Source organism: Oncorhynchus mykiss, chromosome 28, assembly GCF_013265735.2.
Source record: "Oncorhynchus mykiss isolate Arlee chromosome 28, USDA_OmykA_1.1, whole genome shotgun sequence".
Taxonomy (NCBI): Eukaryota; Metazoa; Chordata; class Actinopteri; order Salmoniformes; family Salmonidae; genus Oncorhynchus; species Oncorhynchus mykiss.
In genome coordinates, this window is record NC_048592.1 from 40,530,348 (window position 1) to 40,550,871 (window position 20,524).

The following is a 20,524-nucleotide window of genomic DNA, read 5'->3' on the forward strand; positions in this document are numbered from 1 at the left end:
ACAGGCTAGCTAGGAGAAGAGAGTACAGGCTAGCTAGGAGAAGAGAGTACAGGCTAGCTGGGAGAAGAGAGTACAGGCTAGCTGGGAGAAGAGAGTACAGGCTAGCTAGGAGAAGAGCGTACAGGCTAGCTAGGAGAAGAGTGTACAGGCTAGCTAGGAGAGCAGGCTAGCTAGAAGAGAGTACAGGCTAGCTAGTAGAGAAGCTAGCTAGGAGAAGAGAGTACAGGCTAGCTAGGAGAGCAGGCTAGCTAGAAGAGAGTACAGGCTAGCTAGTAGAGCAGGCTAGCTAGGAGAAGAGAGTACAGGCTAGCTAGGAGAAGAGAGTACAGGCTAGCTAGGAGAAGAGCGTACAGGCTAGCTAGGAGAAGAGCGTACAGGCTAGCTAGGAGAAGAGCGTACAGGCTAGCTAGGAGAAGAGAGAGCAGGCTAGCTAGGAGACGAGAGAGCAGGCTAGCTAGGAGATCAGGCTAGCTAGAAGATCAGGCTAGCTAGGAGAAGAGAGAGAGCAGGCTAGCTAGGAGAAGGGAGAGCGGGCTAGCTAGGAGACGAGAGAGCAGGCTAGCTAGGAGACGAAAGAGCAGGCTAGCTAGGAGAAGGGAGAGCAGGCTAGCTAGGAGAAGGGAGAGCAGGCTAGCTGGGAGAGCAGGCTAGCTAGGAAACGAGAGAGCAGGCTAGCTAGGAAACGAGAGAGCAGGCTAGCTAGGAAACGAGAGAGCAGGCTAGCTAGGAAACGAGAGAGCAGGCTAGCTAGGAGAGGAGAGAGCAGGCTAGCTAGGAGAGGACAGAGCAGGCTAGCAAGGAGAGCAGGCTAGCTAGGAGAAGAGAGAGCCAGCTAGCTAGTAGAGCTGGCTAGCTAGGAAACGAGAGAGCAGGCTAGCTAGGAGAAGAGAGAGCAGGCTAGCTAGGAGAAGAGAGAGCAGGCTAGCTAGGAAACGAGAGAGCAGGCTAGCTAGGAAACGAGAGAGCAGGCTAGCTAGGAGAGGAGAGAGCAGGCTAGCTAGGAGAGGACAGAGCAGGCTAGCAAGGAGAGCAGGCTAGCTAGGAGAAGAGAGAGCCAGCTAGCTAGTAGAGCTGGCTAGCTAGGAAACGAGAGAGCAGGCTAGCTAGGAGAAGAGAGTACAGGCTAGCTAGGAGAAGAGAGTACAGGCTAGCTAGGAGAAGAGGGTACAGGCTAGCTAGGAGAAGAGAGTACAGGCTAGCTAGGAGAAGAGCGTACAGGCTAGCTAGGAGAAGAGCGTACAGGCTAGCTAGGAGAAGAGCGAGCAGTCTAGCTAGAAGAAGAGAGAGCAGGCTAGCTAGAAGAAGAGAGTACAGGCTAGCTAGGAGAAGAGAGTACAGGCTAGCTAGGAGAAGAGGGTACAGGCTAGCTAGGAGAAGAGAGTACAGGCTAGCTAGGAGAAGAGAGTACAGGCTAGCTAGGAGAAGAGAGTACAGGCTAGCTAGGAGAGCAGGCTAGCTAGAAGAGAGTACAGGCTAGCTAGTAGAGCAGGCTAGCTAGGAGAAGAGAGTACTGGCTAGCTAGGAGAAGAGAGTACAGGCTAGCTAGGAGAAGAGAGTACAGGCTAGCTAGGAAAAGAGAGTACTGGCTAGCTAATAGAAGAGAGTACTGGCTAGCTAGAAGAAGAGAGAGCAGGCTAGCTAGGAGAAGAGAGTACAGGCTAGCTAGGAGAAGAGAGTACAGGCTAGCTAAGAGAAGAGAGTACAGGCTAGCTAAGAGAAGAGAGTACAGGCTAGCTAGGAGAAGAGAGTACAGGCTAGCTAGGAGAAGAGGGTACAAGCTAGCTAGGAGAAGAGGGTACAAGCTAGCTAGGAGAAGAGGGTACAGGCTAGCTAGGAGAGCAGGCTAGCTAGAAGAGAGTACAGGCTAGCTAGGAGAAGAGCGTACAGGCTAGCTAGGAAAAGAGCGTACAGGCTAGCTAGGAGAAGAGCGAGCAGGCTAGCTAGAAGAAGAGAGAGCAGGCTAGCTAGAAGAAGAGAGTAGGCAAGCTAGAAGAAGAGAGTACAGGCTAGCTAGGAGAAGAGAGTACAGGCTAGCTAGGAGAAGAGAGTACAGGCTAGCTAGGAGAAGAGAGTACAGGCTAGCTAGGAGAAGAGAGTACAGGCTAGCTAGGAGAAGAGAGTACAGGCTAGCTAGGAGAGCAGGCTAGCTAGAAGAGAGTACAGGCTAGCTAGTAGAGCAGGCTAGCTAGGAGAAGAGAGTACAGGCTAGCTAGGAGAAGAGAGTACAGGCTAGCTAGGAGAAGAGCGTACAGGCTAGCTAGGAGAAGAGCGTACAGGCTAGCTAGGAGAAGAGGGTACAGGCTAGCTAGGAGAAGAGAGTACAGGCTAGCTAGGAGAAGAGCGTACAGGCTAGCTAGGAGAAGAGCGTACAGGCTAGCTAGGAGAAGAGCGAGCAGTCTAGCTAGAAGAAGAGAGAGCAGGCTAGCTAGAAGAAGAGAGTACAGGCTAGCTAGGAGAAGAGAGTACAGGCTAGCTAGGAGAAGAGAGTACAGGCTAGCTAGGAGAGCAGGCTAGCTAGAAGAGAGTACAGGCTAGCTAGTAGAGCAGGCTAGCTAGGAGAAGAGAGTACAGGCTAGCTAGGAGAAGAGAGTACAGGCTAGCTAGGAGAAGAGCGTACAGGCTAGCTAGGAGAAGAGCGTACAGGCTAGCTAGGAGAAGAGCGTACAGGCTAGCTAGGAGAAGAGCGAGCAGGCTAGCTAGAAGAAGAGAGAGCAGGCTAGCTAGAAGAAGAGAGTACAGGCTAGCTAGGAGAAGAGAGTACAGGCTAGCTAGGAGAAGAGGGTACAGGCTAGCTAGGAGAAGAGAGTACAGGCTAGCTAGGAGAAGAGAGTACAGGCTAGCTAGGAGAAGAGCGTACAGGCTAGCTAGGAGAAGAGCGTACAGGCTAGCTAGGAGAAGAGTGAGCAGGCTAGCTAGAAGAAGAGAGAGCAGGCTAGCTAGAAGAAGAGAGTACAGGCTAGCTAGGAGAAGAGAGTACAGGCTAGCTAGGAGAAGAGGGTACAGGCTAGCTAGGAGAAGAGAGTACAGGCTAGCTAGGAGAAGAGAGTACAGGCTAGCTAGGAGAAGAGCGTACAGGCTAGCTAGGAGAAGAGCGTACAGGCTAGCTAGGAGAAGAGCGAGCAGGCTAGCTAGAAGAAGAGAGAGCAGGCTAGCTAGAAGAAGAGAGTACAGGCTAGCTAGGAGAAGAGAGTACAGGCTAGCTAGGAGAAGAGGGTACAGGCTAGCTAGGAGAAGAGAGTACAGGCTAGCTAGGAGAAGAGAGTACAGGCTAGCTAGGAGAAGAGCGTACAGGCTAGCTAGGAGAAGAGCGTACAGGCTAGCTAGGAGAAGAGCGAGCAGGCTAGCTAGAAGAAGAGAGAGCAGGCTAGCTAGAAGAAGAGAGTACAGGCTAGCTAGGAGAAGAGAGTACAGGCTAGCTAGGAGAAGAGGGTACAGGCTAGCTAGGAGAAGAGAGTACAGGCTAGCTAGGAGAAGAGAGTACAGGCTAGCTAGGAGAAGAGAGTACAGGCTAGCTAGGAGAGCAGGCTAGCTAGAAGAGAGTACAGGCTAGCTAGTAGAGCAGGCTAGCTAGGAGAAGAGAGTACTGGCTAGCTAGGAGAAGAGAGTACAGGCTAGCTAGGAGAAGAGAGTACAGGCTAGCTAGGAAAAGAGCGTACAGGCTAGCTAGGAGAAGAGCGAGCAGGCTAGCTAAAAGAAGAGAGAGCAGGCTAGCTAGAAGAACAGGCAGGCTAGCTAGGAGAGCAGGCTAGCTAGAAGAGAGTACAGGCTAGCTAGTAGAGCAGGCTAGCTAGGAGAAGAGAGTACTGGCTAGCTAATAGAAGAGAGTACTGGCTAGCTAGAAGAAGAGAGAGCAGGCTAGCTAGGAGAAGAGAGTACAGGCTAGCTAGGAGAAGAGAGTACAGGCTAGCTAAGAGAAGAGAGTACAGGCTAGCTAAGAGAAGAGAGTACAGGCTAGCTAGGAGAAGAGAGTACAGGCTAGCTAGGAGAAGAGGGTACAAGCTAGCTAGGAGAAGAGGGTACAAGCTAGCTAGGAGAAGAGGGTACAAGCTAGCTAGGAGAAGAGGGTACAGGCTAGCTAGGAGAGCAGGCTAGCTAGAAGAGAGTACAGGCTAGCTAGTAGAGCAGGCTAGCTAGGAGAAGAGAGTACTGGCTAGCTAGGAGAGCAGGCTAGCTAGAAGAGAGTACAGGCTAGCTAGTAGAGCAGGCTAGCTAGGAGAAGAGAGTACTGGCTAGCTAGGAGAAGAGAGTACTGGCTAGCTAGGATAAGAGAGTACAGGCTAGCTAGGAGAAGAGTGTACAGGCTAGCTAGGAGAAGAGTGTACAGGCTAGCTAGGAGAAGAGTGTACAGGCTAGCTAGGAGAGCAGGCTAGCTAGAAGAGAGTACAGGCTAGCTAGTAGAGCAGGCTAGCTAGGAGAAGAGAGTACTGGCTAGCTAGGAGAGCAGGCTAGCTAGAAGAGAGTACAGGCTAGCTAGTAGAGCAGGCTAGCTAGGAGAAGAGAGTACTGGCTAGCTAGGAGAAGAGAGTACTGGCTAGCTAGGATAAGAGAGTACAAGCTAGCTAGGAGAGCAGGCTAGCTAGAAGAGAGTACAGGCTAGCTAGTAGAGCAGGCTAGCTAGGAGAAGAGAGTACTGGCTAGCTAGGAGAGCAGGCTAGCTAGAAGAAGAGAGTACAGGCTAGGAAAACTGGGAATGGGCTAGAGAAGGGAACAGGGAGAGGGACTGCCTGCCTGCATGTCTTACAATAGGCACCATTCTTAAGCTTCTCTGCCCCAGGCGGCTGACGGAGTCCCGTGACCACAGCACCCCATCACCAGAGATATCACCAGACACAGCCCTACCACTACACCACCCAATCACCAGAGATATCACCAGACACAGCCCTACCACCACCCCATCCCCTACTCTAGCCCCAGCCCCTGCTCTAGCCCCATCCCCTGCTCTAGCCCCATCCCCTGCTCTACTCTAGCCCCATCCCACCCCCTGCTCTAGCCCCATCCCACCCCCTGCTCTAGCCCCATCCCCTACTTTGCTCTAGCCCCATCCCCTAATCTAGCCCCATCCCCTACTTTACTCTAGCCCCATCCCCTACTTTACTCTAGCCCCATCCCCTACTTTACTCTAGCCCCATCCCATCCCCTGCTCTAGCCCCACCCCCTACTCTAGCCCCACCCCCTACTCTAGCCCCATCCCCTACTCTAGCCCCATCCCCTACTCTAGCCCCATCCCCTACTTTACTCTAGCCCCATCCCTACTTTACTCTAGCCCCATCCCTACTTTACTCTAGCCCCATCCCTACTTTACTCTAGCCCCATCCCTACTTTACTCTAGCCCCATCCCCTACTCTAGCCCCATCCCCTACTCTAGCCCCATCCCTACTTTACTCTAGCCCCATCCCCTACTCTAGCCCCATCCCCTACTCTAGCCCCATCCCCTACTCTAGCCCCATCCCCTACTTTACTCTAGCCCCATCCCCTACTTTACTCTAGCCCCATCCCCTACTTTACTCTAGCCCCATCCCCTACTTTACTCTAGCCCCATCCCTACTTTACTCTAGCCCCATCCCCACTTTACTCTAGCCCCATCCCCTACTTTTCTCTAGCCCCATCCCCTGCTCTAGCCCCATCCCCTGCTCTAGCCCCATCCCCTGCTCTAGCCCCATCCCCTGCTCTAGCCCCATCCCCTACTTTACTCTAGCCCCACCCCCTACTTTACTCTAGCCCCATCCCCTACTTTGCTCTAGCCCCATCCCCTGCTCTATCCCCAGCCCCTACTTTGCTCTAGCCCCAGCCCCTACTTTACTCTAGCCCCATCCCCTACTTTACTCTATCCCCATCCCCAACCCCTACTCTATCCCCATCCCCAACCCCTACTCTAGCCCCATCCCCTACTCTAGCCCCATCCCCTACTTTGCTCTAGCCCCATCCCATCCCCTACTTTGCTCTAGCCCCATCCCCATCCCCTACTTTGCTCTAGCCCCATCCCCATCCCCTACTTTGCTCTAGCCCCATCCCCATCCCCTACTTTGCTCTAGCCCCATCCCCATCCCCTACTTTGCTCTAGCCCCATCCCCAACCCCTACTTTACTCTAGCCCCATCCCCAACCCCTACTCTAGCCCCATCCCCATCCCCTACTCTAGCCCCATCCCCATCCCCTACTTTGCTCTAGCCCCATCCCCATCCCCTACTTTGCTCTAGCCCCATCCCCATCCCCTACTTTGCTCTAGCCCCATCCCCTACTTTGCTCTAGCCCCATCCCAACCCCTACTTTGCTCTAGCCCCATCCCCAACCCCTACTTTGCTCTAGCCCCATCCCCAACCCCTACTTTACTCTAGCCCCATCCCCATCCCCTACTTTGCTCTAGCCCCATCCCCATCCCCTACTTTGCTCTAGCCCCATCCCCATCCCCTACTTTGCTCTAGCCCCATCCCCATCCCCTACTTTGCTCTAGCCCCATCCCCATCTTTACTCTAGCCCCATCCCCATCTTTACTCTAGCCCCATCCCCAACCCCTACTCTAGCCCCATCCCCATCCCCTACTCTAGCCCCATCCCCATCCCCTACTCTAGCCCCATCCCCATCCCCATCCCCTACTTTGCTCTAGCCCCATCCCCTACTTTGCTCTAGCCCCATCCCCTGCTCTAGCCCCAGCCCCTACTTTACTCTAGCCCCAGCCCCTACTTTACTCTAGCCCCATCCCCTACTTTACTCTAGCCCCATCCCCTACTTTACTCTAGCCCCATCCCCATCCCCTACTCTAGCCCCATCCCCATCCCCTGCTCTAGCCCCGTCCCCTACTTTACTCTAGCCCCATCCCCATCCCCTGCTCTAGCCCCATCCCCTACTTTACTCTAGCCCCATCCCCATCCCCTGCTCTAACCCCATCCCCTACTCTAGCGCCAGCACTTCCCCTGCTAAGATTGTCTTGTGGCACACAGGAAACCCAAGGTCAAACCCAGTCAAATGCACACACCATTTTTTATATATATATATATATATATATATATATATATATATATATATATATATATATATATATATATATATATATATATATATATATATATATATATATATATATATAAATAAATAAATAAATCGCTGAAGTTGGAGACTTTTATCTCCCTCACCAACTTCAAACATCTGCTATCTGAGCAGCTAACCGATCGCTGCAGCTGTACATAGTCCATTGGTAAATAGCCCACCCATTTTTACCTACCTCGTCCCCATACTGTTTTTATTTATTTTATTTTATGCTCTTTTGCACACCATTATCTCTACCTGTACATGACCATCTGATCATTTATCACTCCAGTGTTAATCTGCTAAATTGTAATTATTCGCCTACCTCCTCATGCCTTTTGCACACAATGTATATAGACCCTCTTTTTTTCTACTGTGTTTTGACTTGTTAATTGTTTACTCCATGTGTAACTCTGTGTTGTCTGTTCACACTGCTATGCTTTATCTTGGCCAGGTCGCAGTTGCAAATGAGAACTTGTTCTCAACTAGCCTACCTGGTTAAATAAAGGTTAAATAAAAATAAAATAATCATAATTCTGTGATATTACATCATGTTTAATTTTTTGTTGTCTTGACCGTGACAAGGGCTCAGGAAATAAGTCTTGTCTGTTAAATTTACAAAACCAGTGGATATTACGGTTTCAATAAATTAAATCTTAAAATTGCACTTGCTTTTTTATTGACTAAATATACACTGGGTATACGAAACATTAAGAACACCTGCTCTTTCCATGGCATAGACTGACCAGGTGAATCTAGGTGAAATCTATGATCCCTTATTGATGTTACTTGTTAAATCCACTTCAATCAATGTAGATGAAAGGGAGGAGACGGGTTAAAGAAGGATTTTTAACCCTCGAGACATGGATTGTGTACCTCTATACCAGGCGGTGTCAGAGGAAGGCCCTAAAAATGGTCAAAGACTCCAGCCACCCTAGTCATAGACTGTTCTCTCTGCTACCGCACGGCAAGCGGTACCGGAGTACCAAGTCTAGGTCCAAGAGGCTTCTAAACAGCTTCTACCCCCAAGCCATAAGACTCCTGAACACCTAATCAAATGACTACCCAGACTATTTGCAGTGCCCCTCCCCCTCTCGCACCGCTGCTACTCTCAGTTGTCATCTATGCATAGTCACTTTAATAACTCTACCTACATGTACTGTACATACTACCTCAAATAACCCGGTGCCACTGCACGTTAACTCTGTACCGGTACCCCCTGTATATCGCCTCCACATTGACTCTGTACCGATACCCTCTGTATATAGCCTCCACATTGACTCTGTACCGGTACCCCCTGTATATAGCCTCCACATTGACTCTGTAAGGTCTACTACACCTGTTGTATTCAGCATTTGACTGTAAGGTCTACCTACACCTGTTGTATTCAGCATTTCACTGTAAGGTCTACTACACCTGCTGTATTCAGCATTTCACTGAGGTCTACTACACCTGTTGTATTCAGCATTTCACTGTGAGGTCTACTACACCTGTTGTATTCAGCATTTCACTGTCAGGTCTACTACACCTGTTGTATTCAGCATTTCACTGTAAGGTCTACTACACCTGTTGTATTCAGCATTTCACTGTGAGGTCTACTACACCTGTTGTATTCAGCATTTCACTGTGAGGTCTACTACACCTGTTGTATTCAGCATTTCACTGTGAGGTCTACTACACCTGTTGTATTCAGCATTTCACTGTGAGGTCTACTACACCTGTTGTATTCAGCATTTCACTGTGAGGTCTACTACACCTGTTGTATTCAGCATTTCACTGTGAGGTCTACTACACCTGTTGTATTCAGCATTTCACTGTCAGGTCTACTACACCTGTTGTATTCAGCATTTCACTGTAAGGTCTACTACACCTGTTGTATTCAGCATTTCACTGTGAGGTCTACTACACCTGTTGTATTCAGCATTTCACTGTGAGGTCTACTACACCTGTTGTATTCAGCATTTCACTGTGAGGTCTACTACACCTGTTGTATTCAGCATTTCACTGTCAGGTCTACTACACCTGTTGTATTCAGCATTTCACTGTAAGGTCTACTACACCTGTTGTATTCAGCATTTCACTGTAAGGTCTACTACACCTGTTGTATTCAGCATTTCACTGTAAGGTCTACTACACCTGTTGTATTCGTCGCATGTGACAAATACAATTTGATTTGATGTTCAGCTGGCAGCAGGCACTGGAATACGTTTCTGAGTGACAGCGTGAGGCCTTGGCATAGACGCTTTGTCTGCGCAAAGCATTTTTATGTATTCACACTGAATTAACATATCAGTGTATTGTTGTTTGTGTAAATTAACAGTAAAGTATATCGTACAAATTCTGTAGTCCATCATTGTGGTGATGTTTAGTCAGCTCTCCACCGAGCACCAGAAAGGAAAAGGGTAGAACAGCAGAGCAAGCAGTGAGTCAATCTGAAATTCTTTAAACTGGCCTGTAGATTGGAAACGAGGCCTCAACTACAGCGGTACAGTACAACCCCACAGTGCAACCCCACAGTACAACCCCACCGTACAACCCTACAGTACAACCCTACCGTACAACCCTACAGTACAACCCTACAGTACAACCCCACAGTACAACCCTACAGTGCAACCCTACCGTACAACCCTACCGTACAACCCTACAGTGCAACCCTACAGTACAACACCATCCTGCCACTACCGTAAAGTAGGTGTACACGTTTTATTAAATTTTACACTCAGGAAGTCACAGAGACACATATGACTGACTAGTTTGACACCCTATTTCCTATATAGTGCACTACTTTAGACCAGAGCCCTATTCCCTATATAGTGCACTACTATAGACTAGAGCCCTATTCACTATATAGGTCACTACTATAGACCAGAGCCCTATTCCCTATATAGTACACTACTATAGACCAGAGCCCTATTCCCTATATAGTACACTACTATAGACCAGAGCCCTATTCCCTATATAGTGCACGACTTTAGACCAGAGCCCTATTCCCTATATAGTGCACTACTATAGACCAGAGCCCTATTCCCTATATAATGCACTACTATAGACCAGAGCCCTATTCCCTATATAGTGCACTACTATAGACCAGGGCCCTATTCCCTATATAGTGCACTACTATAGACCAGGGCCCTATTCCCTATATAGTGCACTACTATAGACCAGGGCCCTATTCCCTATATAGTGCACTACTATAGACCAGGGCCCTATTCCCTATATAGTGCACTACTATAGACCAGGGCCCTATTCCCTATATAGTGCACTACTATAGACCAGAGCCCTATTCCCTATATAGTGCACTACTATAGACCAGGTCCCAAAGGGCTCTGTTTAAGACAAACATGCATCTGTATCAGATATTCACATCATGGTTACAATCTGTGAAGCCGTCAACACTGCCCAGAAAGGACATGACCTGCAAAGGCAAAGCTAAAGAAGTGACAGCAGACTAACTGTTGTAGTAACATGACTCACAGATTCAACTCCCATCACCATATCACATCCCCAAGCGCCACACATCATACATGCAGACGGTTATCTTTAGGAGCTCCCACAACCAGCTGAAAAGCTAGGCTTATCTTTAGGAGCTCCCACAACCAGCTGATAAGCTAGGCTTATATTTAGGAGCTCCCACAACCAGCTGAAAAGCTAGGCTTATCTTTAGGAGCTCCCACAACCAGCTGATGGCTTATCTTTAGGAGCTCCCACAACCAACTGATAAGCTAGGCTTACCTTTAGGAGCTCCCACAACCAGCTGAAAAGCTAGGCTTATCTTTAGGAGCTCCCACAACCAACTGATGGCTAGGCTTATCTTTAGGAGCCCCCACAACCAGCTGAAAAGCTAGGCTTATCTTTAGGAGCTCCCACAACCAGCTGATGGCTAGGCTTATCTTTAGGAGCTCCCACAACCAGCTGAAAAGCTAGGCTTATCTTTAGGAGCTCCCACAACCAACTGATAAGCTAGGCTTACCTTTAGGAGCTCCCACAACCAGCTGAAAAGCTAGGCTTATCTTTAGGATCTCCCACAACCAACTGATGGCTAGGCTTATCTTTAGGAGCTCCCACAACCAATTGATGGCTAGGCTTATCTTTAGGAGCTCCCACAACCAACTGATAAGCTAGGCTTATCATTAGGAGCTCCCACAACCAACTGATAAGCTAGGCTTATCTTTAGGAGCTCCCACAACCAACTGATAAGCTAGGCTTATCTTTAGGAGCTCCCACAACCAGCTGATGGCTAGGCTTATCTTTAGGAGCTCCCACAACCAACTGATAAGCTAGGCTTATCTTTAGGAGCTCCCACAACCAACTGATGGCTAGGCTTATCTTTAGGAGCTCCCACAACCAACCAAACCAACAATGCTTTGTGATGGAGACAGAACTTACTATTGTGCACAGTCGATGAGCTGGTACTCGTTGGATCTCTCGAAGCACGCCTTCACTCCCTCGTCATCCCACAGCTTCTTGGCATGATCAAAGAACTCCTGGACAGAGAGCAGAGAGAAGGAAGGAGGTGAGGAGATGACCAGACATCACAAACAATCCATCAATGACATTGTATAAGCTACAGGTGGTTATGAAGGGAAAAAACACACACACACACACACACACACACACACGTTTAGTGACAACAAGCTTATTTAAAACAGAGCCATTCAAACTTCACAACCTGCATGAAGCCCACCACTGTATAATACAGTCTGTACAGACAGTGACAGGCAACTTTTTCAACAGGGACCCCATTTTTACCATCCAAAATTCAAGTAACTCCACCCCAAATATAAATGACACAATCTTTAAAAAAAATATATATATATAAATACAATTGTAAAAAAATATTATTTTCACATGAACAAATAACTTCAAATTAATTACACTTTCATATCTCTTATCAAAATTAAGAGAACCAATACACACATTTAGTCAATAAAATTATAATTGTTCTAATTATTTATGAATAACGTTTGTATTATTGTACCATAAAATAAAAACTGTAGTCTTAACTCTTGATTCACCCCACTTTGAATACCACACATTCATACTGTTGAACATTCTAGAAATTTGTAGATACTGTAGCTACATTTGGAAAAATATTCTGTTTCAATTTATTCTGTGATATTAAGTTTTTTTCCTTCTATAAAATGTGTCTTGATTGTGACAAGGGCTCAGGAAATAAGTCTCTCTTGTCTGCTAAATTTACACAACAACAAGGCTATGCTACGTTATAATAGAACCAGTGGATACTACAGTGTCAATAAAGTAATTTTAAATGGCACTTGCTTTTTTACTGACAAAATATACACATTAACTACAGTCTCCAACCCCAGCCTCCCCTACAGTACCGTGTCTCCAACCCCAGCCTCCCCTACAGTACCCTGTCTCCAACCCCAGCCTCCCCTACAGTACCGTGTCTCCAACCCCAGCCTCCCCTACAGTACCGTGTCTCCAACCCCAGCCTCCCCTACAGTACCCTGTCTCCAACCCCAGCCTCCCCTACAGTACCGTGTCTCCAACCCCAGCCTCCCCTACAGTACCGTGTCTCCAACCCCAGCCTCCCCTACAGTACCCTGTCTCCAACCCCAGCCTCCCCTACAGTACCTCCAACCCCAGCCTCCCCTACAGTACCGTGTCTCCAACCCCAGCCTCCCCTACAGTACCCTGTCTCCAACCCCAGCCTCCCCTACAGTACCTCCAACCCCAGCCTCCCTACAGTACCTCCAACCCCAGCCTCCCCTACAGTACCGTGTCTCCAACCCCAGCCTCCCCTACAGTACCCTGTCTCCAACCCCAGCCTCCCTACAGTACCCTGTCTCCAACCCCAGCCTCCCTACAGTACCTCCAACCCCAGCCTCCCCTACAGTATCGTGTCTCCAACCCCAGCCTCCCCTACAGTACCGTGTCTCCAACCCCAGCCTCCCCTACAGTACCGTGTCTCCAACCCCAGCCTCCCCTACAGTCCCTCCAACCCCAGCCTCCCTACAGTACCGTGTCTCCAACCCCAGCCTCCCCTACAGTCCCTCCAACCCCAGCCTCCCTACAGTACCCTGTCTCCAACCCCAGCCTCCCCTACAGTCCCTCCAACCCCAGCCTCCCTACAGTACCGTGTCTCCAACCCCAGCCTCCCCTACAGTACCGTGTCTCCAACCCCAGCCTCCTCTACAGTCCCTCCAACCCCAGCCTCCCTACAGTACCGTGTCTCCAACCCCAGCCTCCCCTACAGTACCGTGTCTCCAACCCCAGCCTCCCCTACAGTACCCTGTCTCCAACCCCAGCCTCCCCTACAGTACCCTGTCTCCAACCCCAGCCTCCCCTACTGTACCGTGTCTCCAACCCCAGCCTCCCCTACAGTCCCTCCAACCCCAGCCTCCCCTACAGTCCCTCCAACCCCAGCCTCCCCTACAGTCCCTCCAACCCCAGCCTCCCCTACAGTACCTCCAACCCCAGCCTCCCCTACAGTCCCTCCAACCCCAGCCACCCCTACAGTCCCTCCAACCCCAGCCTCCCCTACAGTACCGCGTCTCCAACCCCAGCCTCCCCTACAGTACCGCGTCTCCAACCCCAGCCTCCCCTACAGTACCGCGTCTCCAACCCCAGCCTCCCCTACAGTACCTCCAACCCCAGCCTCCCCTACAGTCCCTCCAACCCCAGCCTCCCTACAGTACCGCGTCTCCAACCCCAGCCTTCCCTACAGTACCGCGTCTCCAACCCCAGCCTTCCCTACAGTACCTCCAACCCCAGCCTCCCCTACAGTACCTCCAACCCCAGCCTCCCCTATAGTCCCTCCAACCCCAGCCTCCCCTATAGTCCCTCCAACCCCAGCCTCCCCTATAGTCCCTCCAACCCCAGCCTCCCTACAGTACCTCCAACCCCAGCCTCCCTTACAGTACCGTGTCTCCAACCCCAGCCTCCCCTACAGTACCTCCAACCCCAGCCTTCCCTACAGTACCACGTCTCCAACCCCAGCCTTCCCTACAGTACCACGTCTCCAACCCCAGCCTTCCCTACAGTACCACGTCTCCAACCCCAGCCTCTCCTACAGTACCACGTCGCCAACCCCAGCCTTCCCTACAGTACCACGTCTCCAACCCCAGCCTTCCCTACAGTACCGCGTCTCCAACCCCAGCCTTCCCTACAGTACCGCGTCTCCAACCCCAGCCTCCCCTACAGTCCCTCCAACCCCAGCCTCCCTACAGTACCGCGTCTCCAACACCAGCCTCCCCTACAGTACCGCGTCTCCAACCCCAGCCTCCCCTACAGTACCGCGTCTCCAACCCCAGCCTCCCCTACAGTACCGCGTCTCCAACCCCAGCCTCCCCTACAGTACCTCCAACCCCAGCCTCCCCTACAGTACCTCCAACCCCAGCCTCCCCTACAGTACCTCCAACCCCAGCCTCCCCTACAGTCCCTCCAACCCCAGCCTCCCCTACAGTACCGCGTCTCCAACCCCAGCCCAGAGAACACCTTGGTTTGGGGGGGAAATAGAGAGATGACTCCTGGGGGCTCTTTCCACAGAGCCGTGTGACGGCAGGCTGCTGAATACATGTACTGTTACAGTGCCTTAAAGAACTGCTGCTCACACACACACACACACACACACACACACACACACACACACACACTTCACTAAAGCCATAAAAAAAAAATAATCAAACCTTAACCACACTGCAAATCTTAAATTATGACAGAAAAAGCTTATACATTTTTAAGATATAGCCAATGCAACTTTGCAGCTGGCCCATCTATCGCTCACTTCTGCCTCCAGGAACAAAACTAATGACAATAAACATTAACCTGCAGTTCGGGTGACTTCCCCTTGGAGAAAGCAGGTCAGGGGTCGTCAAACTTTCTGGGGCCAAGGACCCCTTTTGTGTTCGCAAATTCATCAGGGAACCCCTTATAATCAGAACACAGTTAGATAAAAACAATCACCTGACAAATGTGTATTTCAGCAGCCATGTTGGCGGGTGGTCAGGGCTCCACAGTGTGAGCATTTCACTCACATGTGTTAATACCCTTTGTGCTGTTGTCTGTGCCCAATAATGTTGTACTACCATGTTGTGTTGTCACGGTGTGTTGCTACCATGTTGTGTTGTCATGCTGTTGCCATGTTGCTACCATGTTGTGTTGTCATGTGTTGCTACCGTGCTGTGTTGTCATGTTGTGTTGCTACCATGCTATGTTGTCATGTTGTGTTGCTACCATGCTATGTTGTCATGTTGTGTTGCTACCATGCTATGTTGTCATGTTGTGTTGCTACCATGCTATGTTGTCATGTTGTGTTGCTACCATGCTATGTTGTCATGTTGTGTTGCTACCATGCTATGTTGTCATGTTGTGTTGCTACCATGCTATGTTGTCATGTTGTGTTGCTACCATGCTATTTTGTCATGTTGTGTTGCTACCATGCTATTTTGTCATGTTGTGTTGCTACCATGCTGTGTTGTCATGTTGTGGTGTCATGTGTTGCTACCATGCTATGTTGTCATGTTGTGTTGCTACCATGCTATGTTGTCATGTTGTGTTGCTACCATGCTATGTTGTCATGTTGTGTTGCTACCATGCGGTGTTGCCATGTTGTGGTGTCATGTTGTGTTGCTACTATGCTGTGTTGTCATGTTGTGTTGCTACCATGCAGTGTTGTCATGTTGTGTTGCTGCCATGCTGTGTTGTCATGGTGTGTTGCTACCATGCTGTGTTGTCATGTTGTGTTGCTACCATGCTGTGCTGTCATGTTGCTACTATGCTGTGTTGTCATGTTGTGGTGTCATGTTGTGTTGCTACCATGCTGTGTTGCTACCATGCTATGTTGTCATGTTGTGTTGCTACCATGCTGTGCTGTCATGTTGCTACCATGCAGTGTTGTCATGTTGTATTGCTACCATGCTGTGTTGTGGTGTCATGTTGTGTTGCTACCATGCTGTGTTGTTATGTTGTGTTGTCATGTGTTGCTACCATGCTATGTTGTCATGTTGTGTTGCTACCATGCTATGTTGTCATGTTGTGTTGCTACCATGCTATGTTGTCATGTTGTGGTGTCATGTTGTGTTGCTACCATGCTATGTTGTTGTGTTGCTACCATGCTGTGTTGTCATGTTGTGTTGCTACCATGCTGTGTTGCCATGTTGTGGTGTCATGTTGTGTTGCTACTATGCTGTGTTGTCATGTTGTGTTGCTACCATGCTGTTGTCATGTTGTGTTGCTACCATGCTGTGTTGCTACCATGCTGTGTTGTCATGTGTTGCTACCATGCTGTGTTGCTACCATGCTGTGTTGCTACCATGCTGTGTTGCTAATATGCTGTGTTGCTACCATGCTGTGTTGTGTTGCTACCATGCTGTGTTGTCATGTTGTGTTGCTACCATGCTGTGTTGCTGTCATGGTGTGTTGTCATGTTGTGTTGCTACCATGCTGTGTTGCTACCATGCTGTGTTGCTACCATGCTGTGTTGCTACCATGCTGTGTTGTCATGTTGTGTTGCTACCATGCTGTGTTGTCATGTTGCGTTGCTACCATGCTGTGTTGCTACCATGGTGTGTTGTCATGTGTTGCTACCATGCTGTGTTGCTACCATGCTGTGTTGCTACCATGCTGTGTTGTCATGTTGTGTTGCTACTATGCTGTGTTGTCATGTTGTGTTGTCTTGTGTTGCTGCCATGCTGTGTTGTCATGTGTTGCTGCCATGCTGTGTTGTCATGTGCTGCTGCCATGCTGTGTTGTCATGTGCTGCTGCCATGCTGTGTTGTCATGTGCTGCTGCCATGCTGTGTTGTCATGTGCTGCTGCCATGCTGTGTCGTCATGTGTTGCTGCCATGCTGTGTTGTCATGTGTTGCTGCCATGCTGTGTTGTCATGTGCTGCTACCATGCTGTTGTTGTCTTAGGTCTCTCTTTATGTAGTGTTGTCTCTCTCTCGTGATGTGTGTTTTGTTCTATATTGATGTGTGTTTTGTTCTATATTGATGTGTGTTTTGTTCTATATTGATGTGTGTTTTGTCCTATATTTGTGTGTGTTTTGTCCTATATTGATGTGTGTTTTGTTCTATATTGATGTGTGTTTTGTCCTATATTGATGTGTGTTTTGTCCTATATTGATGTGTGTTTTGTCCTATATTTTTATTTAATGTATTTATAATCCCAGGCCCTCGTCCCCACAGGCCTTTTGCCTTTTGATAGACCGTCATTGTAAATAAGAATTTGTTCTTAACTGACTTGCCTAGTTAAATCAAAAATAAGCACAAATTATTTTTAAGCAAGTTCACATTTATTTTAATATAAAACGCTGTTTTCAAAGTACTTCTGCCATTTTGTTTCATAGCTGATAAATGAATCTCACAAAGTCAAAGAACTAGGAATCCTGTATAGCCTTTCCCACCTCACGCTGCTACACTCCCTGGCTGGGGGGCACCTGAAGAGGCGAGAGAGAGTAGAGGGAAAGATGTGTTTTTAGAAGCACTGCTCACAGGCACACAAGCTGGTCTACTGAAGTGAGACGCAGCCTTTGTGTTTATTGGCTGTTTGCGTTGTTTTGTTCACAAGACAACTCAAACATAAGCAATTGAAAGAAAAAACAACCTAAGGAAGAGAAGACAACACTTCGACTAGTCAGATTTAATGTCACATGACTCGAGTCGCGGAACCTCCCGCCCTTAAAAAGGTGCAGGTTTTGCACAGGCAAAAATCCTAGAAAACCTGGTCGAGTCCGCTTTCCACCAGAGTCCGGGAGTCGAATTCACCTTTCAGCTGGACGACGACATAAAACACAAGGCCAAATCGAGTTGCTTGCCAAAAAGACAGTGGTCGAGTTATAGTTTTGACTTAAATCCACTTGAAAATCTACGGCAAGACCTGAAAATGGTTGTCAAGCAACGATCAGCAAGCTGAAAGAGCTTGAAGAATTTTGAAAAGTATTTAAAAAAAAGGCAAATGTTACACAATCCAGGTGTGGAACGCTCTTAAGAGACTTACTCAGAAAGGTGATTCTAAAAATGTATTGACTCAGGGGGTTTAATATAAAATTATTATTATTTAATTTTTTACAAAAATGTTTGAATTTATTTTCACTTTGTCAAAGTACAGTGGGGCAAAAAAGTATTTAGTCAGCCACCAATTGTGCAAGTTCTCCCACTTAAAAAGATGAGGCCTGTAGTTTTCATCATAGGTACACTTCAACTATGACAGACAAAATGAGAAAAAAAATCCAGAAAATCCGTTTAAAACTTATTTTCCACCATAATTTGCAAATAAATTCAATTCATCATTTTGTCTGTCATAGTTGAAGTGTACCTATGATGAAAATTACAGGCCTCTCTCATCTTTTTAAGTGGGAGAACTTGCACAATTGGTGGCTGACTAAATACTTTTTTGCCCCACTGTATTTTGTTGTTGATCGTTGACAAAAACAAAAACAAAAAAGACAATTAAATCCATTTTAATCCCACTTTGTTACACAACATGTGGAAAAGGGGTGTAAATATTTTCTGAAAGCCCTGTATGTGGGCCTGAATAAAACGCTAATACGAGGAAGGAACGACCTAGACGGCTGTTTTATAACCGAGTCATAACGGTCACAAATTTGATTTGGAGACGACTTAAAATATTAAGCGATTGACCGTTTTAAAAAAATTGTTAAAAATCTGCTAAAGTGGCTACGTAGCATAAAACCATGACCATTTCAACGAGCTAACATTCAATTAGTTTAAATACGATTTTGGATGCAATAATAAAATAAATAACATCAGCGGAGCTCTGGGAGTGGGGGCGGGCGGAGAGGAGACGGGGGACGACGTGTGTAACCAGTTTGTTTGGGTGTGGCACAGAGGTAGAGAGAGAAAGTAGATAAACCGACTCGCTCTAGCTAGACAAACTTGTTTGTTGCGATTGGTTATCTTGCTCAGCCCTAATTGATGTGCTCTCTGTCACCTGGAGCTGCATGGCAAATTGTCCAGGAACACAAGGAAAGCACAAAGGGCCCTTTCATCTCTGACGGGCCAAAATGTATCTCTGTTACAGTATCCATAGGACTGACTATTGTGACAGAATAATCGCTATATTATCCATGTCTGTTATCAGACATGTTCTCTGAGGAGAACTCTGACGCTGTCTATATGGATGTGTGATCTCTAGTAACATGTTCTCTGAGGAGAACTCTGACGCTGTCTATATGGATGTGTGATCTCTGGTAACATGTTCTCTGAGGAGAACTCTGATTCTGTCTATATGGATGTGTGATCTCTGGTAACATGTTCTCCGAGGAGAACTCTGATGCTGTCTATATGGATGTGTGATCTCTGGTAACATGTTCTCTGAGGAGAACTCTGATGCTGTCTATATGGATGTGTGATCTCTGGTAACATGTTCTCTGAGGAGAACTCTGACGCTGTCTATATGGATGTGTGATCTCTGGTAACATGTTCTCTGAGGAGAACTCTGATTCTGTCTATATGGATGTGTGATCTCTGGTAACATGTTCTCTGAGGAGAACTCTGACGCTGTCTATATGGATGTGTGATCTCTGGTAACATGTTCTCTGAGGAGAACTCTGACGCTGTCTATATGGATGTGTGATCTCTGGTAACATGTTCTCTGAGGAGAACTCTGATGCTGTCTATATGGATGTGTGATCTCTGGTAACATGTTCTCTGAGGAGAACTCTGACGCTGTCTATATGGATGTGTGATCTCTGTGGTAACTTGTATCTGGACAGGGTGAACTCTAAATGACTATTTAAAAGAAAGGGGTTCCGTCTTCTCTGGAATGATGTCTTATTTTCAACGGTCCTCCACACAAGCCTTTATGCTGTGACGAACTGTGGAGATTGGGCCTTTGGTGGTCAGTTAACTGTCAACTTGGTATCGTTTGATTGGGTTGAGAAGGTTTTCTTCTTGCAGTGTGCATAGCCGTATTGGACGCATCACCGCCACCTACTGGACTGGAGTGTGATGACACTACGGCGTTGTTTGAGAACGTTCACTCTAGTCTCCATGAATGAGGAAGTAGAGCAACGTTGGCAACTGTTTGTTTTCAGTAAACTGGAGAGGGTGAAACTTATTCGCAGGTATGTGATCATTAGCTCCAGAGTGGCGCGGCGGTCTACGGCACTGCATCTCAGTGCCAGAAGCGTCACTGCAGAACCTGGTTCGATTCCGGTCTGTATCACAACAGGCCGTGATCGGGAGGCCCATAAGGCGGCGCGCACACTTGGCCTCAGCGTCGTCCGGGTTTGGGAAGGCCGGAGTAGGCCGTCAAGGTAAATAAGAATTTGTTCTCCACTGACTTGGCTAGTTAAATAAAAAAGGTTCAATAACAGACAAAACATTAATCTGAGCCTTTTGATGAAGCTTGGAGGAGGAGGAGGACGTGATCTGTAGTTTCTGCTGCTGTTAGGACATAAACCTGTGCTGTTTGTGGTGTTTAAGTCCTATCTTTTGGTGATTTTGTCACCCCACCACAACACTGGTCCTCCCAGTGCCACCCCACCCCAACACTGATCCTCCCAGTGCCACCC

General features: G+C 48.1%; 1 protein-coding gene across 2 annotated transcripts in view; it reads right to left on the bottom strand.

Moving 5' to 3' along the window:
- LOC110508251 (guanine nucleotide-binding protein G(olf) subunit alpha) overlaps positions 1–20,524 on the bottom strand; it is a 135,617-nt gene that overhangs the window by 78,032 nt on the left and 37,061 nt on the right. For both annotated transcript variants that reach the window (XM_036966055.1, XM_036966056.1), the window contains exon 5: positions 11,409–11,506. In XM_036966055.1, coding sequence (XP_036821950.1) covers positions 11,409–11,506 — 98 coding nt within the window. The remainder of the gene's footprint in view (positions 1–11,408; positions 11,507–20,524) is intronic.